The 17,345-nt window shown below is 46.6% G+C and overlaps 1 protein-coding gene across 1 annotated transcript in view; it reads left to right on the top strand.

Moving 5' to 3' along the window:
• ADCY8 (adenylate cyclase 8) overlaps positions 1-17,345 on the top strand; it is a 222,033-nt gene that overhangs the window by 68,424 nt on the left and 136,264 nt on the right. Inside the window, exon 5 of the mRNA XM_077750010.1 lies at positions 9,028-9,158. Within this exon, the coding sequence (XP_077606136.1) occupies positions 9,028-9,158 (131 nt within the window). The remainder of the gene's footprint in view (positions 1-9,027; positions 9,159-17,345) is intronic.

The raw sequence follows: 17,345 nt of genomic DNA, 5'->3' as shown, positions 1-17,345 counted from the left end.
TTGTCACTGACATTCTTTCAAACTGAAACATGAATGGTAAATGGTGATCACAATAAAAAAACAAAGCAATTGGGAGTATTTTGCTATTGTTTTAAATTCTCTGCAGACTAGAGACTGCTCCCCACTTCTTCCCCCCACTCCCGTGGTACGTGCTGCTGTCAAGCATGTTGATCAGATGTGTCTCACGGGGTCCCAAGGATCACCCCATAAGGGAGCTGCAGTTATCATTTTGCACTTGAGGAGAATAGGCTTGGAGAGGTTAAGTCACCTGCCTAGGGACACACAGCTAAGTTACAGGATCTGAACCGAGGTCTGTGAAGGCAGGGCTTTGCTTGGCCTTGTGCACTGCAGTCTCCCGGCATATAGTAGGCATTCAGCCATGCTTAAGCAAATCAAAGAATAAGGAAAGAGCTTTGCCTGGAAACTACTAAATGAAGGGAACTGGGAAAATCTTAACTCCTTGAAAAGATAAAAAGAAAGAAAACTTCCCTGAAACCTGAATTTTGTTAACCTATTCTTTACCTTGTGTTCCCCATCGTGGACTCCAGACTAGAGAGTAATGCAGGCTATTGCCCATGAGTTGGCCTCTGGAATGAATTAAAACACACCTGATGACTACTGCTGTTTAATAAGCACCTACTGTATGCCACGGTCTGTAAAAGGGCCTATAGTGTAAACAGCAATCCTGGGAGACAGGCAGTACTACTGCCATTTTGTAGATGAAGAAACTGAGGCACAAAGGGGTCAGAGAGGTTACTATGGTTGCAAGGTGAGCCAGCTGCCGAACTTAACTCAAGCTTGCCTGACTCCAAATCTTTAGTGTTTGTATTTCTGGGCAGAACCAAAGGATCCTGGGGGGTCTTAGACCACCACCAGGACACACTGATGGTTTCCAGACTTTTCAGTCTCCTCGCTGAATCAGCCTGAAGTGCGTATATGGAACATGTCTTCAAAGTCAGTTCAACAACAGCTTCTGCATGGCTGTGCTCACACCGACCTTTCAGAAATAGTAGCCGTGCGGGGCGCCTGCAGGGCTCAGTCAGTTAAGTGTCCGACTTCTGCTCAGGACATGATCTCATGGTCCTTGGGTTTGAGGCCCACATCAGGCTCTGTTCTGACAGCTCAGAGCCTGGAGCCTGCCTCGGATTCTGTGTCTCCCTCTCTCTCTGACCCTTCCCCACTCATGCTGTGTTTCTCTCTGTCTCAATAATAAATAAAAACATAAAAAAGCATTAAAAAAGAGAAATAGGTGCCTTGCTATGCAAACATTCTATAAAATCCCTTTAAGATACAAACTCAAATGCTAGAATCGAGCTTTTGGGTAATAGAAGTGTAAGACATTTTAATTTTTACAAGTGTGGCTGAAGCTTTTCACTATAGTACGATTGCCTTTTTAGTTTCTATTCATTCTCCCCGTATTTCCTGTGTGATGTTCCTACTCATAAAGCTCTAAGTTTTTGCACCAGTGCACAATTAGAGTTCTGAAACAACGCTTGAAATAGGGCACGCCTGCTGGTGAATTTCATCAACATGTGGGCTGCGGCTATACTGTGCTTGCTAGACACTCTCTCATTCTTTTACGAATACCAACTCACTTAATTCTACAGCCCTGGCATACAGATGCTGTTATCGCCAGCTCCGATTTACAGATGGGGAAACTGTGGTGCAGAAACGCCAAATACCAGATCCTAAGTCGCAGAGTTAGGAAGGGGCAGAGCTAGGGTTGGAAGCCAGAGCCCCACCGCCAGGGCCATGCCCATGACTGTCTCACTGCACTGACTTTCCTCTTACTTCATCATCGATCCGTGCTCCCCATTCTGCACCCCTGTGGTCAAAGCGGGCCCCCTTTCACAGGCAGGTGTTTTTCTTTGGCTCATCCTTTCCTTCCACATATGTGCGCTGGCTACTGGTGTGTGCACATGTGCTCTCTGCCATGTGCCCTGGTTTGCTGGGACTTACTTTCTCCCCTCTGCACCCAGCCCGCCCCTTTCTCAATAGCCACTTTCGTGTTGACTACTGTGTTTACTGTGCTCCTTGCATCTCTGACTGAGAGCCTTAGGCAGGTCTGGATGTTTGACTCCTTATGCAGACATGTTAAGTCTTTGTTTTCTTCCAAATTTTTATTTAAATGCTAGTTAGTTAACATACAGCACAGTGTTGGTTTCAGGAGTAGAATTCAGTGATGCATCACTTAACACCCAGTGCTCATCATAACAAGGGCCCTCCCAGTACCCATCACCCATCTAGCCCATCCCCCACCCACCTCCCTCCATCAATCCTCTGTGTGTTTTCTATCTTTAAGAGTCTCTTATGGTTTGCTTCCCTCTTATTTCCCCCTTCCCGTTCATCCCACTTATTCATCTATTTTGTTTACCAAATTCCACATATGAGTAAAATCACATGGTATTTGCCTTCCTTTGACTGAATTTTCGCTTAGCATAATACACTCTAGCTCTATCCAAGTTACTGCAAATGGCAAGATTTCATTCTTTTTGGTGGCTGAATAATATTCTATTATATATATCACATCTTCTTTTTAATTTTTTTTTGCTTGTTTTATTTATTTTTGAGACAGAGAGAGATAGACCATGAGTGGTGGAGGGGCAGAGAGAGAAGGAGACACAGAATCCGAAGCAGGCTCCAGGCTCTGAGCTGTCAGCACAGAGCCTGACGTGGGGCTCAAGCCCACAAACTGAGTCATGACCTGAATCAAAGTCGGATGCTTAACCGATTGAGCCACCCCATGCCCCTTCTTTGTCCATTCATCTGTTGAAGGACATTTAGGCTCTTTCCATAGTTTGGCTACTTTTGATAGTGCTGCTGTAAACACTGGGTTGCATATACTCCTTCGCATCAGCATTTCATATCCTTTGGGTAAATACCTAGTAGTGCAGTTGCTGGGTCATGGGGTAGTGCTATCTTTAACTTTTTGGGGAACCTCCATACTGTTTTCCAGAGTGGCTGCACCAGTTTGCATTCCCACCAGTGCAGGAGGGTTCCCTTTTCTCCATATTATCGCCAACACCTGTTGTTTCCCGTGTTGTTAATTTTAGCCAGACAGATGTGAGGTCATATCTCACTGTGATTTTGATTTGTTATTTCCCTGACGATGAGTGATGTTGAGCATCTTTTCATGTGTCTGTTAGTCGTCTAGAAGACGTGTTGAGTCTTGAATGGAGCAAGTATCTTCTTAAACTGGCCAAAGATACAAGGGAGAAGGACCAAGAGCTCTCAGTGAATGAGAAGTGACAGAGAAGGATGAAGCCAGCTTGGAGAAGGAGCGGAGATCCACATTTAAGGGCAAGAGTCATTTTGAGTCACCTTTCATTCCCAAGACTCAGCCTCTGTTTTGCCCTTAGACTCCATGAGACATCCCAGGATACTTAGGATAAAGCCTGAGTTTTCTGAAGCAGAGTAGGGTATCTAGCCGTCAACAGAGGAACCCGGAAAATACGGCCACCCTTTCCTTCCTGAGCCTGTGTTGGGTTCTGGAGGTAGACAGAACACCCCCATGGCTTTCAAAGGCTTCGCGGACAGACATCTAAACAAGAATTGTAAGATTGCTCTAGTTGAAGCCATCAGGATGAGCAATTGCTTGATTAGTTGGCAAAGTGGGTTAAAATGGGGAATTCTGAAAAACTGTACTTAAACATTTTATTTATAACTTAAACATAAAATAACAAAGCCTTTGCCAGGTCTTTTATTATAAAGCCAGCACATTTATTTTTAGCTTAGATCTATTGTTTCTTATTGAGACCGTAGCTAATTAGACGTCAGCCAAGGCCGCTACTTCCTTAAAATGGAGCAAGGATTTAAAAGGACTTGCAACATTATCAGAACGACTTCTGAATTTTTATTACTTTTCCCACAAATACTTATGGCCACCTTGCCCACATCTACACAAGGTTTGAGCTACTGAGCATTACCAAGTCTTTGCAAAGCGTTCGATTGCATTTGCATACAGCATATCACTTGTTCCTACTTGTTTTAAATTTTTAATGTAATATCTAATTAAATGGAGTGAGTGCACCAACAGATAAACTGACATAATGGCGACTGGGGACAAGCCCGGTAACTCGTGGCCAGCGTGGGGTTACATAGGGAATAGGGCGTTTGGAGAGCTCCTTATGAGCTGGGGGACCTTCAGCCCCGCAGTGCTCAGCTGACAGGTATGAAAGAGGCACTGGAAAACGTGGACCCACTGAGTCAGGTGATCCAGAGAGTTGGCAAATGAAGGTCAACCAGGAGAGGTGCTAACTGCAGTCAAGTGGCACAGGGGCTTGTTCAGAGGCCGGTGTGGGTTGCAATCTGGGCAGAAGTAGGCAGGTCTGTGTGGCATAGGAGGATTCGGGGGGCGCGGGGGGCTTCGTGGAAGCAGTGTCACTTCAGCAGACCAGTGAAGGAAGGCATCCTAGGGGCAGGTCCCTTATGATCAGAGGAATGTGTGACTCACCTGAGCAACTTCAAGGTTTAAAACACGGCACCATGGTTGAACCCATGCCTTATACCTGAGCCTAAATACCAAATGTTTAGTCTGTAGGTCAAGTTCTCATCCCTTGCTCTCTGTCTTGCTCTGAGTCTTGATGACGAACTGAGTAGAAGCCCAGCGTTTGCAGCGCTCGCAAGGCTGCCCAGGACCTCATCTGTTGCTTATAGAGCAGCCTGCCCCCACGTCGCTGGGTTATCTGCCCATGCCGCTCGGGAGGGCCTGCTCCCTGCTTACTGCCCTAGTGTTTGGCAAGCTCCTGCCAACCACTTTCACGGGACCTCTTCGCTAGCACGACTCTCACTTCTCGTGCCTGTCCTGTCTGAGGCGGAGCCTGTAAGCCCCCCATGGAATTCAGGATCCCACCTGCTCGTTCACTCCTACAATCATAGCGGCTAACATACTTGTCTACTGTTGAATCTCAGTAAAAACGTGTTGAGTGAATGAGTAGACGGATTTCCAAAGAGACCGTATCCCCTAGCTTCCATACTTGGGGTCCCCCTGGGCCTGCAGCACCTTCTCTAGTTTTCCATAGGACTGGCTCCTGCCCCTCACATCCAAGCTTCAGTCACCTTGAAGAGTCCTTCACCGAGCATTCCGCTAAAGCAGCCGCCAGCTTGCTTTCCTCTCTTCCGGGGTCCATTTTCCAGCTCTAGAACACTGACTTTACAGAGGGAAGTGCCGTGTCCATTCTTGTTTTCTGCTGATTCTCCATGCCCAGGATGGCATCTGGCCCAGAGCACCTACTCTCGGACACAGTGAGCGAATGAGTAAGTGGATCAATGATGAGCAGGTGTCCGTGGAAAAGAACTTGGGCTTGAGTCTTCACTGTGTGCTTGCCAAGTGCATGACCTTGGGCTGCCAGATTTCACCTAAACTCTTTGAATCTCCGTATCCTCATGCATTAAGTCGGATGAGGGATTGTAACTTACTCCCTCCTATGATTAATGGGAGGTTCTGATCGGATACTGGATAAAAAGCATTCGGTGTGCTACAATGTAAGTGGTCAGTAAAATTAATATATTGTCTATAACCCCAGGAGAAGTCTGTTTCCAGTGTCTAGACTTTCACGGCAGTTAACGCTGCTTTGCCTGGCGTGGAGAAAGGTCGGTGAGAGGTCTCTCAGCTTGCAAGAGCCTGGGAATGGTGCATTCTTCCTAAAGCCATTCGGAATCGCTGCTACATATAAGCCCAGAAGTGCTGCCTGCGTGGGGGGGGCCTGCCCCCCTGCAACCCCCAGGACAACAAGCATCTGCATAAAATAAAGCTCCTGAATCTCTCACCATTTTTCCCCTGGACTCCCCCCGGGGCCAATGTAGCAGTTGATGCCCTGAAGCAGCAGTGTTCTGATGACATGAATAGAGCACATAGTGGGAGAAGAGAGGAAGTCCAGGCAGGAGCAGATGGTGCTCTTTGAATCAGCCCGCATCCTTTTCATTGCAGATGGAAGATGGTGTCAGGGGGAGTGGGGGAGATGTGCAGAGTCTGAGCAGCACAAAGGCCACCCTGGTCAGTCTGGCTCCAGGAGACATTCTCGTACCTCTGATCTCCAAAGCTGGAAAATCAGATATTGTGCCTGAGCGGGAGCTGGGAATTGTATTAAGCGTCCAACTTTCACATTTTTATTCTGATTGTGTTTTCATGGGACTTGAGTGAGATTTCTCAAGCAGTGAACAGACCTGAGGAAACCAAAAGTGTTAAAATGGGCTTTTATTTTTTTTAAGTTTATTTATTTGTTTTGAAAGAGAGAGAGAGAGAATGGGTGAGGGAGGGCAGAGAGAGAGGGAGAGAGAGAATCACAAGCAGGCTCCATGCTCCATGCTGAGCCCAACCCGGGGCTCTATCTTATGAGGGTGAGATCATGACCTGAGCTGAAATCAAGAGTTGGGTGCTTAACCGACTGAGCCACCCAGAATCCCTGAAAAGGGGCTTTTATAAGCAAACTCCAGGGGTGCCTGGGTGGCTCAGTCTGTTGAGCATCTGGCTACAGCTCAAGTCATAATCTCAGGGTTGGTGGGTTCGAGGCCCACGTCGGGCTCTGTGCTGACAACCCAGAGCCTGGAGCCTGCTTCAGATTCTCTGTCTCCTCTCTCTGCCACTCCCCTGCTAATGTTCTCTTTCTCTCTCTCTCAAAGAATAAATAAACATTTTTAAAAAATAAAATAAAATAAGGAATCTCCAGGCAGATTCCCATCACCTTCCATAAAATGCTTTACAAAGGAGGAGAGCTGGGGAAATTGCCTAATAGCACCACTCTTTAGAGGCTGGCAAGTCTGGGAGCTAGAGAACTTTGCTATTAAAATTTTAGTTTTAAAGTCTCCCATGAAAGCCTTGATACCATACTTTGAGGTGAGTGTGCATTGCTACCTAAAGAATCTGTTTAGGGGCACTTGGGTGGCTCAGTTGGTCATGATCATTAGGTCACAATCCCAGAGTCATGAGATCGAGCCCCACATCAGACCCTGCCCTGAGTGTGGAGCCTGATTAAGATTCTCTCTCTCTCTCTCTGCCCCTCTTCCCTGCTTGCACCTGCACTCTCTCTCTCTCTCTCTTAAAAAAAAATCTGCCTAGCAAATAATCATCCTGTGCATAGACTGTGCTGGCCACTGTAGTGGGTCCAGTCATGACCTGGGCACAGTCACTGCTTACTGTCTCTGTGTTCACCCTTTGTTTACGAAGTATTGCTCGAGTGCCTACTATTTTCAGGCACCGAGTGCCCCTCAAAGCCATGATTAGTACCTGCTCCCATCCAGCAGCGACGCACGAGCAAGGCCATACGTACCTAGGAAGTTGGCAGATTGCACTGATGAGCAGAAAATGGATGTGAAGCAGGGGCGTTTGCAAGAAACATGCTTCTCAGTCCCACTATGAGCAGCCTTCAGGAGAGGAGAAGCCTCATCCTATGAGGCTCAGTGCACCCTTCACTAATAAAGCCCGTTGCAGGGGAGCCGAGGGAAGTAGAGCAGAGGGGAGAGAATTCACGCCAGGCCCATCACATGTTTTATTTCACTGAATTCTCACAGAATCCCTGGGAAGTAGATGATTTCCTTGTTGTTTGTCAGATCGGGCACAAAGATGGGAGAGCTCGCCTGATGCTACATGACTGTCAGCGACGAAGACAGGTCCGAACTCTGGTCCCCCTCAGACCCCAGAGCTCTCCCACCTCACCAGGAGTCCCATCAGAGAATCACGTGATAAAGGGTGGCCTCCTGGTGCTGCCACTTGGTCACTGTGCAGGCCATGCAAGTAATTTCATCCCTCCTGGACTCAGTCCACGCAATGCCAGTGATAATCTGTCCCTGCTTAGTTTCAGGGTTTTGCAAATGGATGGTGAAAATCCTTAAGATCCATAAATCACCAGGAAATTATGAGAAACTTTGCTGTTTGGAATTCACCTGTCTTCAGCTCAGCTCCACAATGCAGCAAACTGTACAGCAAAGGAGCCACATCCCTGTCCCATTTCCATAACACAGGTCCTTTTAGGATTTAGTTCTTGTTGCCAATTAATCTCTTGCCCTGTTTTTATCTACTGCGCTGGTCACAATGGAAGAATATTCTTCTCTCAAGTGTTAGGTCCCTACTTTCAGGCCGTGTGTGTCTCATTTCCTCTCCTCTTGATAAAGACATAGTGCTCCTAGCCCTGGTTTCGCTGGATGTCCCCTGTTTCATTAATCATAGCTTGTTGTCTCCGTCACCCGGTCTCGGAGCCCGGCCATCCCCGCTGTCACACCCTCTTCTCCTCCCATCTCAGCTGCTGGTATCCGGGTCTGGTCTCACCTCTCCCCAGCACCCCTGAGCAGCTTCCCAGCCGGTCTCTCTGCCTCTACCCTGGGCCCCACCTCACATTTCATTTTCCAGACCACAGCCAGGGTGATCTTTTAAAATGTAAACCCATAGTCTCTTCCAGTTGTAGATGGAGTTAAATGCCAACCCCTCACACGGACACGGGAGATCTGTCTACACCTGCAACCTCATCGTTTGTCACCCCACCCCTCTGTCCCCGCCCTCCAGCACAACATTGCCCTTTTATTTTTTTGACATTTACACTTGCTGTTTCCTCTCCCTGGACCTCTTCTCTTCTTGCACCACACAGGGCTGGCTCATTCCAGTCTTCCAGATTTCAGTTTAAGTGTCAGGTCCTCTAAAAGGTCCTCCCTAACCTGACTTGAATCATGTCATCAACCACCATGCGCTGCGTCATGACCTTTCTTGCATGGCACTCATCGCATTTTGTGAATGTGTAGGGGTGCATTTGAGTGGGTAATATTTAATCGTTGTATCCCTGTTAGAATGTAAGCTCCACAATAGGAGGGCCCCCATCCGTTTGGATCACCGCCATCTACCCAACATCCTGCACGGGGCCAGGCAAATAACACGTACTCGGTAGATACTTGTCATGTTTGAGAACGGTGTCAAGTTAGCAGTTCCTGAAGAAGCGCAGCCAAGAGCCCCATGACTTCTACCGTGGTGCATGCACCCATCTCAGACTTGCTGGTCAGCCTAACAAGACTGTCCCTCTCCATTGCTTTGTTTTGTTCCAGGAGCGGCTCGTGCTGTCTGTGCTTCCCCGGTTCGTTGTGCTGGAAATGATCAACGACATGACCAATGTTGAAGATGAGCACCTGCAGCACCAGTTCCATCGGATCTACATCCACCGCTATGAGAACGTCAGGTGGGAAGCACAGCACCCTTACCCCGGCTCTATGCATGGCCTGTGTGTGCCTGGCTGCTCCCATCAGGCTGCCATGATCTCGGTCTGCCTGAATGTCAAAGCCTTTCTTCATTTGGTTGATTAATTCATTAACCAGTGATTATTCATCATTGAATTCATTTCCGAATTGAGGCTCGAGAAGAATGTCAGAGAACTACAATTACATTAGCTTGCCTGCCTTTACATTTCGAGTGGGAAAGCAAAAGCCTTTTACATTATGATTGAAAAAATAATGCCAAAATGCAACCTGGAGACTTCAGGGGTGATCACCTTGGTCTCCTCCTTATATTATAACTTTAAAAAAATATATATAAAACAGAATTATAGCTCATTTTTCTTTTGCAAACATATTTGTGGCCAACCATCCATCCATCCATCCATCCATCCATCCATCCATCCATCCATCCATCCACTCAACCACCCATCCATCTACCCACCCTTGCACCCACCCACCCTTCCATCCATCCATCCATCCAGTTCTACTTCTTCCTTGTATGTGACCTCGGGCAATTTACATACTTGAATCTCAGGACCCTTCTCTAGAAAATGGGCATTTTAATAGTCGCCTTGCAGGGGTTTATGTACATAATGTGAGTGAAGTTATATATGAAGCATAGAATAGAGGTAAAAATCCAGTAGAGCATTAGGCATTTGTAGATGGTTTTAGACATGTTTCTTAATTTTAAGCAAAAGGAACCGAAGCCTGGTCAATTCAAGTCCGTTAAAAGGCTGCTTAGTGGCTTATAGAAAAATTGGGGAAGGATGGAGAGGGAGGCTCAGCAGATGAGCCAGAATGAAGCCAGAGCAGAGCCAGAATCACCGTGGAGCACTGGGCCAGGGAGAAAGCGGCCTCCACTGTCCCTAAAGAATCCACTGCTTGTACTACAAACTCCCTCGCCTTCCCCAACACGGCTGCCACCTCCCGAAATCCTCCTGCAGCCCCCGAGATCCCGATGAGGCTACCTTTGCTCTGCCCCCACTCCCAGTTCCCCTGCCTCTTTGCATCGCAAGGTGAAGCCTGGGGCAGACGTGTCTGATTGGCTTAACCTAGACACTCACCGGAAGTGCCTGGCAAGCAGATACCTGACATTTGCAGCTGGTACAACAGAATTATATCTCCCTCCCACTAAACGTCATAGGGGAAACATTCCCAAACATAGGGGGAAGGTCTATCCGTTAAATAGCTCTAAGACGACCAATGTACCCTCTTGACCTTGATCTGAGGGAAAACAACTTTTCCTTCTAACCAGCATCTCCGGGCGTTCAGCTGGCATGCCGGGACATGCATTTGAAAGGAAGTCCAACAGAGATCCTGAGTCTGACCCAGCGGGCGTCTCAGTAGAGGTCATCCTCAGGGTTTTGGCCAGGACTGGCGCTCCACGGGTTTAGATGCCTGGGTCTGCAAAGCAGCCTTTTGTCCAACAGCAACTCCCATAAAAGATACTCCCCAGCTGTACAAATTGGTCCCATTGATAGTGAGATCTCATCAATACCAGTTCTGGACCACAGGCTCAGGGAAGTACCTGTAATTCTAACACAGTGTGGGATTCTGTTTTCAAAGTAAGTAAAGGCTGTTAATGGATCATATAAAGAGGAAGACCTAGGGTAACGAAGGGGATGGGGGTGATAAGAAAAACCTTCCTAAAAGAGATGCTTCTCATTTGCTTTATTTGAAATTGAGCCAGCTTAGTGAAGAATAGCAAAGAAAGGAATCCCCAGACAAGGGATTTGTACAAGTGAAGGCTGAACAGTGAGATCTGTCTATCTATATCTGTATCTGTAGATAATATATAACATATATATTATGTGTATGTGATTATTATTTGATATTGATTATTGGTTATCATTATTATATGATATATACATATAAAAATAGGAAAAGAATATTATGCAAGTGCCTGTCACCATGGAGAAGGCAGGTGGCAAGGGAAGGAGACAATTACCTTTAATAAAGAAAAAAAGAAAAAACATACACAAGGCTGTCACACCAACATACTCGGGAGCCTTAAGCTCAATCAATGACAGGCTCGGTGCTCTTTCCACATTGATGGGTTTTCAGGGTTTCCCTTAGTCGGGAACAGCTGAAGTGACTTCCGCCCTCTCCACCTCACCCTTTCATTTTAAGCCGTTAAACAGACTCCTTACACTGAAGGCCCTCTTGCAGAAGTGTACATGGCACCAAATTAGAATTGGGTTTGCTGCCCTGTACTTCTCGGCCCCTCAGGCAAAGGGGTCGCTTCTAACAGAAGAGTCTGGAGATGCCTGCTGTCACACTGGGCCTCTCCCGCCCTCACGGAGGCTGGGGTCAGGGGATGCCCAGAGCCTCCCCTGGCATTGGGAAGAAGAAATCTGGGAGGGAGGGGGGAGGCGGGGGGAGGCTCCAGCCCGCTGCAGGGCTGCCGGATGCTAAAATAACATCAGCGATGAGAAAAGCACCGGCTGCTGTCCCCTCCTCCCCAGCGCCCAGAGCACATCCGCTGGGGTGTGGGAAGGATTTTTTAATTATTTCCAATCCTGTCTGTCTCTTCAGGGCAACCCACCTCCGTTCATTCTTTCTTCTCTGTTGCTTTTACTGCTGTGGTTATTCAGTGACCCTTCCCTGAAAATGGTCTGCTGTAAACCTCTAACCCTTGATTATATTTCATAGAATTCTTTGCCTCCTGTCGTGTACGTAGTTGTGCATATGACGGCATGGGGTAGGTCGGTAAGAGGTACCGCCCTCGGGGCCCTGACTGTGCTCAGGGCACTGACAGGGGACTGGTATTCTCATTCCAGAATGCATTCTCTGAGCCACATCCCCTGCCAGACTTTGGCTGCCTCATTTCATCTTTGGGGACCTCAGGTTCCGAATCCAAAAACTGTTTGAAATGGACGGAAAATTTGGATCTTTATGTTGATTTCAGCTCTGTGCGTCTGAGACTCCAGCAGAATCTCTCCCAGCCGCTTGGTGCCCAATTCTATTTGTTTCTCTTATTTTCTCCCATATATTTAAGACACTTACATTATTTAGGGTAATACTGTCTTCTCACTGCTAACACTTCTGGTCAGTGGGTGACTCGGGGACGGAGGCCCTTCCCCGAGCCTTGGCGATTTTGGTGTTCAGCTCTCGGAGGGAAAACGGCAGAAAAGGCACACCTGCCTCTTCACCACCTTGGCCCAGAAATCGCACATATCACTTATGTTCAGATTCTGCCGATGAGACTGATTGCCTGGCCCACACGGATACGAGAGGAGAACAGGGTCTCCGGCTCAGCGGCCTTTCCTGGTGACAAGGGAACATGAATCTGGTGGACAGTTAGCCTCTCTCCCAAAGCTCCCTCCACCTTCCCCTGCCCATCCCCACGCCATACACATTGACATCTGTACCAGCAACCCTTGTTTGGATCTGCTCAGGAGATAGATTTGTCTTTACCTTTCCCAGGGTTATAGTAGACAGTTCAGTAAACTTTCATCAGGGATCAGAAAACCCTCAATTTTAGAGGCTCACTCAGTCTATCCGATTTCCGGCCAACCCTGTCCACACACGCAGTCACCACATTCTCCATGTAGCCCGGAGTTTCATGTACAAGCAAGATGCAGTTGAATGTCTCCAGAGAAACCTGTTGGCTTTTGGGACCTGTCTGCAGAGTAATCTATTAAATACCCTCTGATTCCCAAAACTTGCCTCAAGGACTTATACGCTCTCCACTTACTGAAGACTATGTTGTGATTTAAAAGTTACCTAGGGGTGGGGACGCCTGGGTGGCTCAGTCGGTTCAGCGTCCGATTTCAGCTCAGGTTTTGATCTCACAGCTTCTGAGTTGGAGCCCCCTGTTGGGCTCTATGCTGTCACAGAGCCCACCTCAGATCCTCTGTCTGCCCCTCTCTCTCCAGCTTCCTTACTCTTTCTCTTTCAAAAATAAATATTTTTTTTAAAAAGTTACCTAGGGGTGCCTGGGTGGCTCAGTTGATTAAGGATCCGATTGTGATTTCGGCTAAGGTCATGATCTCACAGTTCGTGGTATCAAACCCCACGTCGGGCTCCGTGCTGACAGCGAAGAGTCTGCTTGGGACTCTCTCTCCCTCTCTCTCTGCCCCTCCCCTGCTAGTTCTCTCTCTCTCTAAAAATATATAAATAAACTTAAAAATATAAATAAAAGTTGCCTACTTGTAGGTAATGGTGCAGAATTGCTTCAATGATCTCTTCTTTATTATCAAGAAAATGGAAGCTCAGAGAGGTTAAATAAACTGCCCCAGGACACACAGTTAGGAAAAAGAGTCTATATAGGGCCCATGTTCCTAACGATTCTTTTGAACTTTGCTGAAGCTTTCTTGAGGTCTCTATTTGCAGAGTGACTATTAGGTAATATCACTTATTTTTAGCCCAATAAACAACTTATCTCAGCAAATTAGATTGGAAAATTAACATGGCCTCTTCAGTACCCTCTAAAATGAATCTACTCCAAGATGATGATCATGGAAGGTTCCAAGTTCATACCTAGAATCAAGAGAACTGACCTTGAGCTCCCCACTTGGGGACAGCAGAATGAGCAGATGCAGAGAGAATCAGGGCCCTGGTTTCTGTTTCTCGTCTTTTATTCAACAAACTCTCACTGTGTAACTACCACTTAAACAGGTGCTCCTCTGGCCTGAGTGAGCACACAATCCCTAGGGGCTCCTTTTAAAGCAGATTCTTTTTTTTAATGTTTTTTATTTATTTCTGAGAGAGCGNAAAAAAAAAAAAAAAAAAAAAAAGAGAGAGAGAGAGAGAGAGAGAATTCTGAAGATTTCTGTTTTGATTCAATTCAGGAAGCCTGTCATGAGGCCCCCATGTGCTAGGCAGTTGGGACACAGAAGTGACTTTCTTCCTGTTAGTTAATAGATGGAGCACACTCAGTCCTAAATGACTGTGCTGTCAAGTGTTAGGTGCCATGACAGAGGGGACCGCAGGCTGGGAGGGAGGTGGAGAAGCAGTGACTAACTTTGCTTAAGATATTCTCTATAAAAGCAAGATCTACAGGGCGTCTGGGTGGCTCAGTCAGTTAAGCATCCAACTCTTGATTTCTGCTCAGGTCGTGATCCCATGGTTCATGAGTTCGAGCCCCGCGTTGGGCTCCACCCTGAACAGGAAACCTGGTTGGGATTCTCTCTCTCTCACTCTCTCTCTCTCAAAATAAATAAATAAACTTTAAAAAAAAAAAAAGCAGGATCTAAACATCTGAGTGGGTTCTTAAAAGACAAGAAGGAGTTAAATCTGTAGGAAAGAAAGCTGTGTCAGGGAGCCAGCACATCATGTTCACATACAGTTGCATAAAGTCCAGTGTGTTCAGAAGACCACAAGAAATTTGACGGTATTGGCTCTCTGAGCACATCTGAAACTTTTTTAGCCTTTGGTCTCTGCAAGTCCATTTCTTCTTCAATAGGCTGTGTGCTCCATAAGGGGCATGATGGTTCTTTCTGCTCACCACTGTAACCCCACTCCCTAACACAAGTAGGCCTTCAGTTACTTAGCTGTTGAATAAATGAATGGATGGATGAATGAATGATGGAATGAATGAATCATTCACAACATAGACAAATAGTTTTCAGTGAATGACTCTATTGAGTGAGTTGGATCTATGGGCCCTTCCACTTCCACTGGCCATGGCAATGACTGTCCTTACTTTGAAGGTGGCATCCTACAGTGATAAAGAGTATAGTTTCCAGGGACACCTGGGTGGCTCAGTCGGTTAAGCATCCGACTTCAGCTCAGGTCATGATCTTGTGGTTCATGGGTTCAAGCCCCACATCGGGCTCTGTGCTGACAGCGTGGAGCCTGCTTGGGATTCCATCTCTCTCCCTCTCTCTCTGCCCTTCTCTTCTCTCTCTCTCTCTCTCAAAATAAATAAATAAACTTAAAAAAAGAGTATAGATTCCAGAGCCAGGCTGCCTGGTTCACATCTTAGATTTCATGTCTGTGGGCAAGTTACTTGGGTCTCAGTGTCCTTATCTATAAAATGGAAATGGTCACAATAAATCCTACCTCATAGATCATTATGAGAAACAAGTGAGATAATACATGTGGAACTTGGGACAGTATTAATTCACAGTAGATGCTTGTAAATATTACTGCTGTTGTCATTGGTACTTGTGTCAACAATTAGAAATTCCTTTAGCTGCAAGTAACAAAGGATCTAATTAAAGATCTTACTTTCTCCCCTGTTACCTCTCTTCTCTCACTATCTCTCAAAAGCATGCAATCACAATACATTTATGGAGCACTTACTATATACCAGCACTGTGCTAAGCACTTACTATCCATCAGTAATGCAAGTACTACAGTTCTCTCCAGGTAACAAATCAAAAGCTTAGAGAGGTTCGGGACGTAATAACCCAAGGTCATGGTATTCACAAGTGGTAAGCAGGGCTCTGAACTCTGATCTGTCTGGACTGTGCACTTGGTCCTATGCACTTGCCAGACACTGTACCCACCAGAACGCAGTACAGGACAGTGGCTGCGTGGAGCCTGTTCCAGAGCAAGCTTTATATATTAGAAATCTAAAGGTATCACGCCTGGGCTTAAAACCCTTCGCTGGCTTTCCATCACTTTCAGGACAAAGTCTGCGCTCTTCAACTTGCCTTCCCAGCCCGTTTCCAACACTCCCCTGCCCGACATCTCTAACTCGGACACCCTCTCTCCCTTCGTCTTTTCCCAACCTCATTGCTCAGTGCCACCTGCTGACTAGCTGCCCTTGAATTCAGCAGAGCTGCTGTCCATTTGCCGCACTTCCACCTGACCCTAGCATGTGCTGATTCGTCTACTCAGACCACCCACCCTTCTACATGATTTACCGTCTGGCGCGTCCCATGGGTCCTGCAGAACTCGGCTGAGCCTCTGGCGCATTGGAAACTGCCAACCCCCTGTCACTGGTCATCCCCCAGAGTGTCCTTCCATCAGAGTACAGAGGTCCCCTCCCTTACCCATGGTTTCGGTTTCCCACGGTTAACTGAGTCCAGAAGTAGACTGTCCTCCTCTGACTTAACATCAGAAGGTCAGCGGTATCCTACCACTGGGGTCATAGCACCTGCACCATTGCTCTTCCTTCATCTCATTATGTAGGCATTTTATCATCTCTCATCCCAAGAAGAGTGGGTACGGAGCACTAAGATGTGTTGAGAGAGAGAGAGAGAGAGAGAGAGAGACCACATTCACATAACTTATTACAGTATATTGCTAGAATTGTTCTATGCTATTACTATTGTTGTTAATATCTTCCTGTGCCTCATTTATAAAATGAACTCTGTCCTAAGTAGGTACGTATAGGAAAACACAGTCTATTTCGAGTTCGGTACGATCCACGGGCTCAGGCACTCCCGGGGGGGTCTTAGAAGAGATCGTCTTACCCCAGATAAGGAGGGAGCACTGTACTCATCTCCTGTGTTGTTTCTGTCTTTCTTCTTGTCTGGCCAACCTCAGTCCCCAGGCTCTGAGCATCCCGAGGACACACGCTGCATCTTTTTGATGCATGCAGCATGCATGGCAGATGCATAAATATTTGCTAAAATAATTAAAGCATTAAATTATTAATTCAAACAATCTTCTAACAAATAAAAAAACTGGGTCCTGAGGATTCCTAATGAGTCCATGAATGCGCTCAGGGAAGGTGTGCATCCCTTGAGACAAAGTGCAGAATTGTGAACACTTGTGCATTTTTAGAAGAGAGAGTTTGGAGCCTATATCCGATTATTAAAAGGGTTTGTAATGGAGACAACTTTAAGAACCACTGAATACCGGGGTAACCAATGTAAGTCAGCACACATTCCGCAGTGTTTTCTGGCTAATTAGCCTATTGCATTAAAACTAAGTTACACTGATTCTAAGACGCACCATTATTCTGTGCCACGCTAAGAAAATCCCCCAAAGTTTCACTGCGAAGATGCTGTCCTAGCTTCGAACATGACAAAATCTGAGAAGTGCCTCTGCTTTTTTGTTACGTTCGTTTTCTTTTTTTTAATGTTTATTTTTTTATAGAGAGTGTGAGCAGGGAGGGCAGAGAAAGAGGGAGACAGAGGATCTGAAGCAGCCTCTGGGCTGACAGAGACAAGCCCGATGTGGGGCTCAAACTCATGATCTTGAACTTGAAGATCACAACCTGAGCTGAAATCAGATGCTCAACCAACTGAGCCACC

Source organism: Crocuta crocuta, unplaced genomic scaffold (assembly GCF_008692635.1).
Source record: "Crocuta crocuta isolate KB4526 unplaced genomic scaffold, BGI_CrCroc_1.0 scaffold119, whole genome shotgun sequence".
NCBI classification, from domain to species: Eukaryota; Metazoa; Chordata; class Mammalia; order Carnivora; family Hyaenidae; genus Crocuta; species Crocuta crocuta.
Note: the sequence above shows the minus strand (reverse complement) of the source record. Positions and strands in the feature narration are given on the sequence as shown.